At 36.4% G+C, this 13783-nt stretch overlaps 1 protein-coding gene across 1 annotated transcript; it reads left to right on the top strand.

Annotated features, from left to right (window-relative positions):
- Positions 1 to 8292: 8292 nt before the first annotated feature.
- LOC106166998 (integrin alpha-1) lies at positions 8293 to 13503 on the top strand. The gene is made up of 4 exons (XM_013545661.2): positions 8293 to 9160; positions 10107 to 10676; positions 11117 to 11320; positions 12141 to 13503. Exons 1-4 carry the CDS (start codon positions 9064 to 9066, stop codon positions 12350 to 12352), a joined length of 1083 nt encoding a protein of 360 aa, XP_013401115.2. The 5' UTR covers positions 8293 to 9063; the 3' UTR covers positions 12353 to 13503.
- The last annotated feature ends 280 nt before the right edge of the window (positions 13504 to 13783 follow it).

Raw genomic sequence — 13783 nt, 5'->3', positions numbered from 1 at the left:
GATTAGCAAAATGGCCGCACACAAAACGTCATTGTAAACATTGACTTTTGAACTGTGCCAAATGCAGCTTAAGGGTTTTTTTCTTTATCTGTTCCTGTTTTTTCTTAGTTTAGCAATATTTTTTGAACATATCAAATTTTAAAGATGTGCGATGGCCTGTAATTTGTAGAATTTCAACATTTCCAACAAGCTGTATATTCACCGTGCCGGGTACCTATCATTTAGTTGATCGAGTGATGGCAGTGGCTTTCTGGTCTCATGCATGGAATGAATGTCACCGTATAAGTGAAATGTTTGAATCTTGGCTTCTCATGCAATTTCTTCGTGTTTTAATGTGAAAAGGATGAAGTGGATTGCGAAATAACATTGTCATCCAACCTGCATACACGAAAACGTATGTGCATATCGTGGTGTACCAGTACTTGTTTGCAAAGCGGTGGGGAGGGGGGGGGGGGGGGCATTGGTACCAGTAGTTGTGAAAGATACAGTATTGTAAACTAACCATAGGCATGTTTTGAAATATATGAATCGTAAATTATGTCTTTCTTGCTGGGGGCCGGGGGGGGGGGGGTTTAAATGTATCAATTGTGTTAATTTTTTTAGAAAAAAAACGTAAACACAAAATAAGTTTTATTGCATTGGTTGGGGGTTTTGAGGAGAAGAATGTCATAAAAATGCAAGTTTAAAAAAGGTGAATAATATATGTATGTGTGTATGTACATTAAATGAAACAGGCTCTTCAATGATGAGGGCATATGATAGTGATGTGGTGCTGTGACTTGCATGTGTTTTCTAATTTTTTCATGCCTTGATTCAAATTGGGTTTTTGAATTATGATGGGTGTGCAACTTTGCCCAAAGTTCAGTTTCAAATGTTTTTTAATAATCACTGTTATGAATTAAGTATAAATAATGCAGTTTAAGGTAAAGATTGTAAATATAGTGCTGTTTAAGATTGATTGTTACAGTTTACCTATTACAAAGATTGCAATAAATTATGATTAATTTCAGTGTGTATGTGTGTGAGCAATTGATAAATGTAGGTAGAATTTTTTTATGATATTCTTTTAAAAACTCTATTATTTATTCTAGGCTTGAATAGCATGAATGGGACCAGGATTATTCCTTTTGCCGTGCAATTATCATAACAAAAGCGCCCATCATTTCCAAATGCTGTGTGGCAATGAACACCACAACCTCTGGGATACTTCTAAGGGATGAAAAATATATGCTCTTGCTAATATAAATAGTTATTGGTTATCAGTACATAGAAATGCAGTTTGTGAAATCAATTTAGGTTTTAACCACATGAAGTTAGTTAAAAGTGTATGTGCAACTAAGTTAACAATACATTGTTTTATTTTTACTGTGCAGGTTTTTTATATATGTGTAGCTTATAGATAATATCTACTTATCAGAATACAAGTAAAACAAGTTTATTCAAATGCAAATATGGATTGATACCTGGTATCACTGAAAGAAAATTAACATGACATCTTTGGGAAAATTTATGAAATTATATTGTTTGTAAAAATTCTGGTCCACTGTGTAAAGGGAAATTGTGTGTTATATAGATGGTTAAATATATATAAATGTGTACCAATCAAGTAAAGTAGCGAATTTCAAATAATTTGTGGAGATTTTAACCTGGTTTTGAATCCAGATACTGATTACTATAATTATTCACGGATAAATAACCCCAAGGCAAGATTAAGTGTTTTAAATATGATAAAAGAAAACGGCTATTTAGACCCATTTAGAGAACTATATGGGAATGTGTCTAATTTCACTTGGCGCAAAAGAAATCCAGTTAAACAAGCCAGGCTGGATTTCTTTCTCACCTCAGATAATTTAGTTCCAAATTTGGTCTCAGTTAGCACCCTACTTAGTTATAGATCAGATCACTCACCAATTAAACTTCAAGTAAAATTTGACAGTTTTAAGCGAGGAAGAGGACTCTGGAAATTTAATAATTCCCTTCTATACGACATGACCTATGTCGAAAAAATTAATGAATCCATACGAGATTTTAAAAAAGAATATTGCATTCCTATATACAATCTTGAAAATGTTGACAACATTCCTGACCAGGAATTGCAGTTTATGGTGAATGATCAGATGTTTCTAGAACTTTTGCTTTTACGTTTAAGAGGAACGACTATTTCGTATGCATGTTTTAAAAAGAAAAAATTACAAGAGGTAGAAAAAGGGCTTATGAAAGAAATAGAACAATTAACAGAAGATTATGAAAAGTGTGATGCCCGTCTTCAACTAGAATTAGAAAGGAAAAAACAACAGTTAGTTGAGATGAGAAGTGCAAGGTTAAAAGGTAGTATTATTAGATCGCGCGAGAAATGGTTAACTGAGGGAGAAAAACCCACAAAATATTTTTTTAGCCTTGAAAAAAGAAAATTTACACAAAAAATCATTCCCCGACTACAGGTTGGTGAAAATGAATATATTACTGAGCAGAATGAAATCTTAAAAGAAACAAAAAAGTTTTACGAAAAATTGTACTCAGAAAATACACAGTGTGCTGATATTGATTGGCAAACAAATTTAAAAGATTTTAATGTACCAAAACTGACTACAGATGATAGGGAAAGCCTAGAAGGTCCAATAACTAATGTTGAAGCCAAGATATTCCTCAGAAAAATGAGAAACGATAAAAGTCCAGGTTCGGACGGATTTACTGTGGAATTCTTAAAGTTTTTTTGGGCGAAAGTAGGGACCTTTGTTATACGATCTTTAAATTATGGTCTTACACATGGGCAGCTCTCTGTCACCCAAAGGGAGGGAATCATAACATGCATTCCGAAGGAGGATAGACCAAAACAATTTTTAAAAAATTGGCGCCCTATTACACTATTGAATACCGTTTACAAGATTGCCTCAGGTGTCGTATCAAGTAGAATAAAAACGGTATTGGATAAACTGATAAGTAAAGAACAGACTGGTTTCCTAAAAGGGAGATACATAGGGGAAAATACTCGTTTAATCTATGATCTCATGCAATATACTGAGGAAAACCATGTACCTGGAATATTACTTCTAATAGATTTTGAGAAGGCATTCGATAGTATATCATGGGACTTTCTAAATCAAGTTCTTATTTTCTTTAATTTCGGTCCAGACATAATAAATTACATTAAAACCTTTTATAAAAACATTACTTCAAGAGTAAATCAAGGAGGTCATTTATCCGAAATGTTTCAACCACAGCGTGGCCTGAGACAAGGTGATCCGATATCACCATATTTATTTTTGTTATGTTCTGAAATTCTTTCGGTAAGCATAAAGAATAACCCTCAAATTAAAGGAATACAAATTGGGGAAAATGAATACAAAATATCGCAATATGCAGATGACACGTCCTTAATCTTAGATGGTTCTGAACAATCCCTTAACGCCTCCCTACAGGATCTAAGATGGTTTGAAAAAATTTCGGGTTTAAAAATAAATTATGACAAAACTCAGGTTATTTGGATAGGGAGTAAAAAAAATTCAAATGAGAAACTGTGCAAAAATTGGACATTAATATGGGGTGCAACGTCTTTTAAATTATTAGGTATTAAATTCTATGTCGAACTAGATACTATATGTGAAAGGAACTATCGGGGAAAAATTGAAAGTACTGAACGATTACTTAAACTATGGGAAAGACGAATTTTGACCCCCGTCGGCAGAATTACAGTGATTAAAAGTCTCATAATATCGAAATTTAACCATCTTTTTATTTCACTGCCTAACCCATCTAACCAAATAATTAAGGAGCTAAAAAAGCTAATCTTTGGATTTCTTTGGAAAGGTAAACCGGATAAAGTAAAAAGGGAAATAGTATGTAAAAAAATAAAAGATGGAGGACTAAATATGATAAACGTAGAAGCTTCAATAATGGCATTAAAATTAACTTGGGTGAGACGGTTGATAAATAGGGAGGGTATTTGGCAAAATATCCTTTTGCATAGATATAAATTAGACTTGATGCTAAACTGTGGTTGTGAATATTTGCGCTTCTGTCAAACAGGCACACAGAATTTATTTTGGAAGGATGTTTTTTTAGCTTGGCAGGAATTGTTGAAAAAAAAAGAACAAATGACCGAGTTGAATAAAGTCCCCTTATGGTACAGTGACTCTTTGATGATAAATAAAGAGACGCTGTTCCATAAAGAGATGTATGATAAAGGATTTAGACAAGTGAACGATCTTATCAATGAAAAAGGTAGACTTTATTCATATAAAGAATTTTCTGAACTCTTCAATATTAAAATCAATTTTTTACAATACAATGGTATTATCGCAACAATAAATGATCTATACAGAAAAAAATTCAATCCACATAAAATCAAAATGTACGGTCCGTGGCAACCAGAAGGTATACGAGTTATTGTAAGACAAACAAGGGGATCAAAAGATATGTACGACATATTAAATAGCTCGAATGTTAGGCCTATTTTTGAGGAAAAATGGTCAAATATTTTTACTCCTCGGGATCATAGTTTTTGGGAAAAGATATATAAGAAAACCAATGTGTCGGTAAAGGACACAAAAATGCTGTGGTTCCAGTTTCGAATTTTCTATAGAATCCTCACCACAAATAACTTTGTATATAAAACTGGCCTAAGTCAATCACCTATGTGTACATTTTGCCACGAGGAGGTAGAAACTATATATCATATACTTTGGGATTGTAATATTGTACAAAACTTCTTACGCCAAGTAGAAGCATGGTTAATTTCTTGTAATATATATTTAAATTTCAGTAATATACAGTTTATTTTAATTGACATTAATGAACGTAATGTATCCAATATAATCATGACTATACACATTAAGTTTTTCATATACAAAACAAAATGTCAGAAAGACGCACTGTTACTCACAAAACTTCAACTTTATTTAGAAAATATATACAAAATCTATAAGCAAAAATACATTGTATCTCAAGACTTAGATAAATTCAATGTTATATGGCAGAAATGGAGGGGTATATATGGATTTGTGTAGTTGCATGTATACAAATTATTGACTATAATTTTCTTATTCGTTAAATCCTTGTGGACTTTGGTATTGTAATGAATATTGTGTGCTTGTAAAAATTTATGTACTTGCTTTTTTTCTATTGCAATAAAAAAAAAAAAAAAAAAAAAAAAAAAAAAAAAAAAAGTAAAGTAGCATTGAATTATCACCTACTGGGTAATTAATGTACAATGTAATGTAAAATAACTATTTTGCAATGTACGTCTCACTGGTAAAATATTTCAGGCTCGTTGAATTTTATGTAAAATTAAAATAAAATATATAGCAATGTGATTAAATGTAAATTGTCTTTCATTTGTTATTTTTCATATTTAATGAAAGGAATACCCTCATCAGTTGGCCTTATGTAATAAAAAGGTTTATCTACAATGAAAAAAAATGTTAAAGTTCATTTGTATTAGCACCGTGGTAAGTGCCAAGAAAAAAATTATTTCATTGTCCCCAATACCCAGTTGCTCTATATAAGTAATACTGTGTGAAGGAAAAACTAAAACGAGACTGAAGCTCATGAGAAAGCACTAAGTCAAAGCGAGGCTTATATGCGGATATCGTAAGTGAGAGTTTTCAGGCTGACATGGCCGTGAATTGATTTGTGCCATTCACAGCTTAAGGCAAAGTTCTTTACATGCTTACATTGACAGAAAGCTGAATAAATTTTCCACAACTTGTAGTAATTTCAAGTTGTGCGGAGGCCTCTATAGGTACAAAAATCAAAATCAAAAACGAACTTCCGTAATAGCTTTAATAAAATTTCGATTTCAAACTCATTTTTCAACATTAAATATGCTGTAGATCAACTTTTGGGTCATCTCACTTTATTCGAAATTTATTTCTCAATATGACAATGTACATATTGTAACCCCAAGTACGTTAATAGCCGAGATAATACACCGTTTATGACACCCTATAAATCTCAAAAAATATTGCCCAATTCAAATTCTCGAACTTCCGGTTTGTTTAATAGCCACCTAGCGGCAGACCAGTGGCTCCCGGGCTGTACCCTGGGTGGACAATTATATATACATGCTATTTCACATTGTTATTTCCTAAACCATCATAGTTAGGAACTTGATACGTCAGGGATTAATAAACCTATCATTGTAGGTTTTGGGGGTATGAAATTGTGTGGTCGACCCTGGGGGTGGTCTATTCTAATTTGTACATCGTATTTTATGCTAGGAACATGAAACGTGCCTACATACAATTTTGGATATATATATATATATATATATATATATATATATATATATATATATATATATATATATATAATTTTTTTTTTTTTTGGGGGGGGGGGGAGTCCTGGGGGCGGTTGAGTCTAATTGGCATTGTAATTCCTGCTATCTGCCCTTAGACCAATAAAGTTGAGAACGCAAGGCTATGGGGATTGAAAAATCTTTGGGGATGTGTACATGTATGGGTCCTTCTGGGTTTTTGTGACATTGGGTTTGGCCGTACCTGGGGAGGTTGATTTTAAATTTTATATCGTTATTCGTGCTTTTGCCCTTACGCCATTACAGTTAAGAAAATAAAACCTTCCGGGCTGATAAGCTTACCATTGAGGATATGCATAGGTTTCCGGGAATGTTAGTATGATATTTCAGGTGTGGCTATTCCGGGGGCTGGTTGATTCTATTTTTCACATCGTTATTTCTGCCTTCTATACCCTTAAATTTTAGGTACATGAAACGGAGATTGATGAACCAGTCATTTTTAATGAATGTGCATGGGTCCTTGAGAAATGTAGAGAACAGCAGAAGCACATACAGAACTAAATGGACTTCCAGCCATATGCATAAATATAGGTCAGGGAATCCAAGAAGTTGTACAAATTCTTGGGGAATCCAATTCAAAACTAATTCAAGGCCCTACACACTCAGGAATCCTAGCGTTTAACTGCTGTTGTGTCTTAACACAAAACAAAACTGTTAATTACCCAAGAGCAGTAATAATATTATTACATGTGTGTTTTATGTTAAAGAACAACGGGACTTGGACCCTAGGATTCCTGAGAGTATGGGTCTTGAATGGGTTTTAATTAACTTGAGCTTTATTCAAGAATACTACCGAATGTTTGTTATTAAGTACTGTCTGCTGCTTTCTTTGCATTTTCCCTTCCTTCCTAACTCGAAGACCGCCTTCAGATTCGCACATCGTACTAACTGGGTCGGTCCAACTCTGCAAGGAATCTGACTTAAGTGCAATCTATGGAATCATCTTCATTGTCTGACAAACTACTAATCACCCCACCCCTAGGGGCGGCCACACCCCAAGTCACACTAAAATTCACATGTAGCCCACTCATACACCAAAGACTCATGTTCCTAATTCGAATGGTCTAGGAGGAGATGAAATAAATTACGGTAATATATTAGTCAACCGTTCCCAGGGACAGCCACACCCCAAGTCACACAAAAAAAAAAAAAAAAAAAAAAAAAAAATCGATGTGCCTATGCACACCCTGGCATTTTATTTTATTTTCCTCAACCTAAAGACCTATGGGTATATAGCAGAAAAAACAATTTAAAGATAATAATCAACCACCCCTAGGGACGGCAACACCCATAGTCACCAAAAATCCGAAGGACACGTGCACATCCCTAATGACAAGTTTAAATATCCCCAACGTCTCATGTTCCTCACTTAAATGGATAGAGGATAACAGTAACAACGATATAAAAATATACCCCCCTTCCGAAGGACTGCAAAGTCACACTACTTAAGATCTACCGGTAGATAGCAGAAATTACGGTGTAAAAAATTACAATCAGCCCAAATAGAAAGTGAAATCTGTCATCGCTCGCTCGTGCGATACGGGCGCACCTGCGTGGCGGTTATTTACTTATGTGTACGTATACCAGGGCCGTAGCCTCCGGGGGGGCAGGGGGGGCAGCTGCCCCCCCAGGGATTTAGAATTTTCCACACTGGTAGGGGGACAACCCCTCCCCCCTCGGGGGCTTCCCCCCCTCCTGTCCGCTTACTGCCCCCCTGGCATTTTGCTCAGGCTACGGCTCTGTATACCGTGGAATCTTACACATCATGCTATCAGCCTGGGGGCTTGTATACAGGGGCGGATCCAGAGATATTTTCTGACAGTCTTCCAAATTATTTTTGTTGATCCATCTTCCATTTTTGACCGTCTTCCGACAGAAAAATTCAGATACCCGTCAATGTAAACTTGAAAATCTGACCGTCTTCCGGAAGACCCAGAAGACGGCCTAAATCCGCCCCTGTGTATCTACCCTCTACCAGGACTGCAGTTATTATGCGGATATTTTCTCTGAGGCGAGTACAGAGAATAACCGTGGATTTAACCAGAGATATATCTATAAATATCCAGTGATAGATATGTCTTTGGTCCTGGTGGAGGTAGAGTTTATCTAATGAGGCTAGGCCACAGTTTGTTTTTGCTTCATAACTAGGCAAAGATAGCATAACACGTCTAATATATACAGTATGTGTTAAGTACATATACACACAGAGAGCGCCGATACAAATACATCTGCTGTTTATCCACTATTACCGTCTATCACCCGTATCGTATGTCAACAATAAAATTACAACTGGAATATTTCGCTCGCTGTGAGCCTCTGTGTATTTTTCTATCGTTTTGGGAAAGGACAGGTGTTGGCCTTTAAAAAATACATCCATGACACGATTATCTTCAGACCAAAGGAACCAATGCATCGATGATAGGATATTATCAGACTGTGAAATATTGGGCAGATAACATTAAATGATCACATTTGATTCTATTATCCAACAAACTGATAGCGGTTAACTAAGCGGTGCAGGGGTAGGCTACTCATATTTATTACAGGGCATGTCATCTGGCATGCAGCTTAGATATGCTGTGGTTTTATCACGCAGTACTGTAATCATTGCCCCTAATCCAGGCAGTGAAACTGGAAGTTTGATAATCAGTTGGCTGTTTGAATAGATTGGGCTATCACTGGGCAATCAATGCCTATTAAATAACCGCGTGGATAGTGTAAATCAGTACACAGTATTTTATTGGACAGAGATGGCAGGCAACATGAGGATTATAGTATTTTACTCTCTTGTTGCTTTATCGTTTGGAAAAGACATGATCTCCTCACTGCCGGCGAAAAGAGCAAAAGGTATAAATATACGTCAACATAATGTTACAGTGCATTGTGATCTTAATTGAAGCGACATGTGTCACTGTGGCCCCAAGGGTAGAAATAATCCTTGTGACAGCAGTGGGTGAACTGTTTATTTCTATTTATTTTATTTATAACATGAGAGAGAGAGAAATAGAGAGAGGGAGCATGTGAGGCACCCTGAGCTTCAGAGATAACTTGACACTAACCTCTTCACTATAGCCTATCTTCATCGTGTCAAGTTACCTCTGACGAAAATAGTTTGACCTAGTTTATATAAGCCAATCGAATCCATGTTTCAAAAATTTTCACCAAAGTTTGGTGAAAACGCTGATTGGTTGACCGTCAATCGGCAATCCTCGGCTGATTCCGCAAGCTCCATACTAACAACATAGTTATTGTCGAGTGCGGAGACATCCGAGTAGTTCCGAGTGCATAACCGTACACAAAGAAAGCATGGAGTATATCGGAATTGAAACCAGAGCAGTTTGATGCCCTGCATAATTATCTACTGAGGGATGATGTATTTTGCGTGCTGCCCACAGGTTACGGCAAGTCCCTGATATTCAGCCTTATCTTTGATTGGTCCGGATTTGAACAAAGCGCGCTTTGACTCGTTCGCGTTCATTGGCTAGTTCGTTCAATGAGTCATTGAGTGCGGGCTTTAAATTTGATTGGCGGGCGGCGAAGGCAATCGAATGTGGTCAGAGGTAACTTGACACGATGAAGATAGGCTATAGTGAAGAGGTTAGTGTCAAGTTATCTCTGAAGCTCAGGGTGATGTGAGGCAGATAGATAGATAAAAGAGAGAGAGAGGTTATCAATAGCACGAGCATATTAGGGTATACATTTATATAAAAAGGTATATATCCATAAAATGCCATCAACATCTAACAAAAGGAATCCCTTGCATTTTTCATTTTGATTTTTATTTTATACTTAGGGTGTAGCATCGAGGGGGACATAGCCTTTGTTGTGGACAATTCCAATAGCATTGGTCATAAAAACTGGGAGACACAGTTGCGGTTTATAGAGGAACTTGTCCGAGGATTTGTCGTGGGCCCAAACGACGTCCATATCGCCCTTTTAACTTATAGCACTGGGTACAAAATCGAGTTTCATCTAAAAGAATACGAAACTAAAGAGGAAGTTCTAGCCAGGATAAGGGATTCGAATTACACAGGAGGATCGACGGGAACGGACCGAGGGATCCGTATGATGCGTGTTGGAATCTTTAACCCCCGAAACCGAAAAGGACCGCGCACCGGAATACCTCATGTTGGAATTGTGGTTACCGACGGCTTCTCTGATAATCCCAACGCTACCGTCTCAGAAGCCCGTCTAGCAAAGACTGAAAACATTATTATGTTTGCTGTCGGAATTGGCAGTGAAACTCGTTTTGAGGAACTAAACAGGATAGCGACTCGACCTAAAGAAAAGCACGTGTTTCATGTTGGTGACTTTGACGCACTGGCTTCAATTCAAGAGGTTATTCTGCAGGAGATTTGCAATGGTTTGTAGTATTCCAGGGGCCCGTTTCACTTAAACAAACCCTTGAGGTTGTTTTAATTTAAAGACGGAACTGTAAGCTTCATTTTGCCGTAAGATAAATAGTGGAAGTCCAAGTAAATGTAATTTGCTTGTTTTTTAACAAGAAAGACAAGGTTTTAACCTATAAGAGCAATATATAATTTATTCAAATATACTACTATGATAAAGCAATCATCGTGAGAATACGTTCTCCCAGTAAAAGTTCTTTCGGGGAAACGGGTCCTATGTGCTATGATGCTATGTGCTACCCTCTTTTAAAATTCAAAGCACAGGTATCTAAGACAACTCATGTTCTTAATTACAAACTATTTTGACACACGGGAAATAAGTATATATAAATTTAAGTGAAATATGATGTAAAACCCCTCCCGTATGCCTTTGACCAAGTCTATCTTATTCTAGCTCTCTGTCCAAATAACTGGATCGCGAGGGGAGGAAAGTGCTACTATGTGTCTTCCACTGCCCTGTCATACGCGGAAGCCGGACAGCGCTGTGTTGACCTCCACTACAGCGCTACGCTCGCCACAGCCAAGACGAAGATTGAATACAAGACGATAACGAAGATGATATACACAAAGACTGGATACCGCTTCTCTTACTACATCGGTAAGTTTGCATCAGTCAACCAGGTCCGTTTTTTTATGAAGTCACAAACGGTACTTCATTTTGAATTTGCCTGAACAGCACTGTTGTCAAATACTAGCGATTATTTTTACGTAATTGGTTCAAGTGCCTTCGAGCCTCTTGCCTTTTAAAAGTCGCTAACTAGCTCTTCACTTAGCCGTTCTAGGTCGGACAACAGTTCTCTGCGGATTTTTTTATGAATTCGAAACAAATATTCGTGTTTTTTTTTCGATTTTATTAATCATTCAGTCACTTCCTCTCTCAGATATGCTTTATTTGCTTTCCCATTCAAAACTACTAAAAGCATGCAGTATTAGCACTATAATAATAACTAGGTATGAATAACCTATCCATGTTCCGCACACTATTGATAAAAGCATTAATGTTTGGAATTAATTTAACTGGATAACAGCAGATCATTGGGGAATCGGTGGAAGACGTGGGGAAACAGCGGCAAAGCTGTCCGGAACATGTAATTTGGGGGGAGGGTCTGAATGTGATACGTACTTTTGTATTGGTACAGTTATTACCATATATTATTTTGTAATTATTTTGTATTTATTTTATATTATTTTTAATAATATGTAAATATGAACGCTTTTTTTCTTTAAATAGGTGTTTATCAACTTGGTACTTTTTTGATCAGTGAATAATGACGTGTACACGGGCAGGTTTTTATTCTTACTTCATTTCTATCTCTTTTGCAATCTATTATTTAAATGCAAAGCAAACCTTTGATATTAAATGGATCTGCACGTACCTTATAAAAAACTTCCTGTCGGTCAAACACTATTTGTTCTAGGGCTTGACAATGAGAGATCTGGTGGAGCTGACTTCATATTTGCAGACAACTCGACTTCGGCCCTGTACAGCGAATGGATCCCTGAAGTCCCGAGGGGACAGAGACGGGGGTGCGTCATGTTGGATAAGACGCATTCATTCATGTGGGAGGTCATTGACTGTTCCGTTAGTCTTCCATTTGTTTGTGAAATCGACAAGGCTCGACGTACTTAAAAAGGATAGAAAAACGACCAAAATTATTGTTCTGGTTCTCAAAGTACATAGTCGGACTAGAAGAGACCACCTAACAATTCAGTCATTCAATGGTGCAGAACGGCGCAAAGATGTTGATTTTACATGCACCCATATATCTTTAGTGATTTTCATAGCTAAGGTGTGGTAGTTGAGATGGTGCATTCTAGACACGCAAAGGTTTTACTGTATGGGCCGACGTGACAGGTCAGGTCAAAGTATACTAGTAGATAATGTTATGGATTTTATATATGTGACAGTTAACTTATCATACCGTAGGTATACCACACGCAATAAGTACAGCATACTTTTTATTATTTGTGTATCCTTGTCTGAGGATGTACTTGATGAAAATGATCTTTCTAGGAACACCTTACTGAGATATCTAATATCATTAAACACTGATTGTAACTTTCTAAAATCTTAATTAAATAAATGACGCTGGGAACTCACCCTTGAAGAACAATTTTGAAGTAGTTAAATGGGGCACAACTATAACCTCCAGATGTTCATTTGTATTCCATCATATGTTGGAGACTATGAAACTTTCAATCATAAAGTGATCATGTAGAGCCCCCCGCTCAAAAAGCAAATAAATAAATAGGAATAAACTATCACTGAAGATCCGTGAGGTTCCCTTACAGGCAGCGTGCGTAGCAAATTTTAAGAAGACTGGCTAAAGAACCAGATGGTAATGTTAATAAGATAATAATTGTAAAAAAAGATTCAGTCTAAAAGCTAAACTCCTTCAGGAGCTTTACCTGTTCAACGTGAAATAAATAACGGGCGTCCTAAAGTGAATTCTACAAGACGTAGGACAGCTATAGGGAAAATGTTTTGGTCATTTCTATGGGAAAGCTACAAGGAAAATTTTCTATGGGAAAGCTACAAGGAAAATTTTCTATGGGATAGCACATTTGAGTTGCAGTTAAACATGCAGAGCAATCAAATGTTTATTATAGAACATATGAGACTTATATGCAGCTGAAGGTAATTCCAGATTCTAAGCAATATGAGACTGAGCAGCTTTTTTTCCAATCCGTTGATATATACTTGTATTACTTCTAATACTTCACTGATATATACTTGTAATTATTTTACATATAAAAATTCTTATTACCTTGCTTCGCCAACATTATGGTTTTGTGTTTTTAGTCGTCCTATAAGTCTAAGGTATTTATCGCCTATCTAGAATAAAGATATACATGTAAGATTGTTTACAATACCGTTTTCGGTCAACTGTGGAGTTCTGTTGAGGCCCTGCCCTGGGTGGAAATAATGCAGCTTGCTGGGGCTTATTCAGCACGGGGTCTTATTGTTTTAATGATGGGCCCCAAAAACTGGATGGAAACAATTTAATTATTTCAGCAACCTTAACACACACCTACCATACGCAGTTTTACAAGGGGAAAA

This window comes from Lingula anatina, chromosome 7 (assembly GCF_051362555.1).
Source record: "Lingula anatina isolate TDL-2025a chromosome 7, LinAna3.0, whole genome shotgun sequence".
NCBI classification, from domain to species: domain Eukaryota; kingdom Metazoa; phylum Brachiopoda; class Lingulata; order Lingulida; family Lingulidae; genus Lingula; species Lingula anatina.
The sequence above is the reverse complement of the archived record's forward strand: the minus strand, read 5'-3'. Positions and strand labels throughout refer to the sequence as shown.

Excerpts from the sequence above, each read along its gene's own strand:
- LOC106166998 (XM_013545661.2), top strand. The coding sequence starts at position 9,064 with ATGGCAGGCAACATGAGGATTATAGTATTTTACTCTCTTGTTGCTTTA. Across the intron at positions 10,677-11,116 it reads TCTGCAGGAGATTTGCAATG|CTCTCTGTCCAAATAACTGG; the intron begins GTTTGTAGTATT and ends ATCTTATTCTAG. Across the intron at positions 11,321-12,140 it reads CCGCTTCTCTTACTACATCG|GGCTTGACAATGAGAGATCT; the intron begins GTAAGTTTGCAT and ends TATTTGTTCTAG.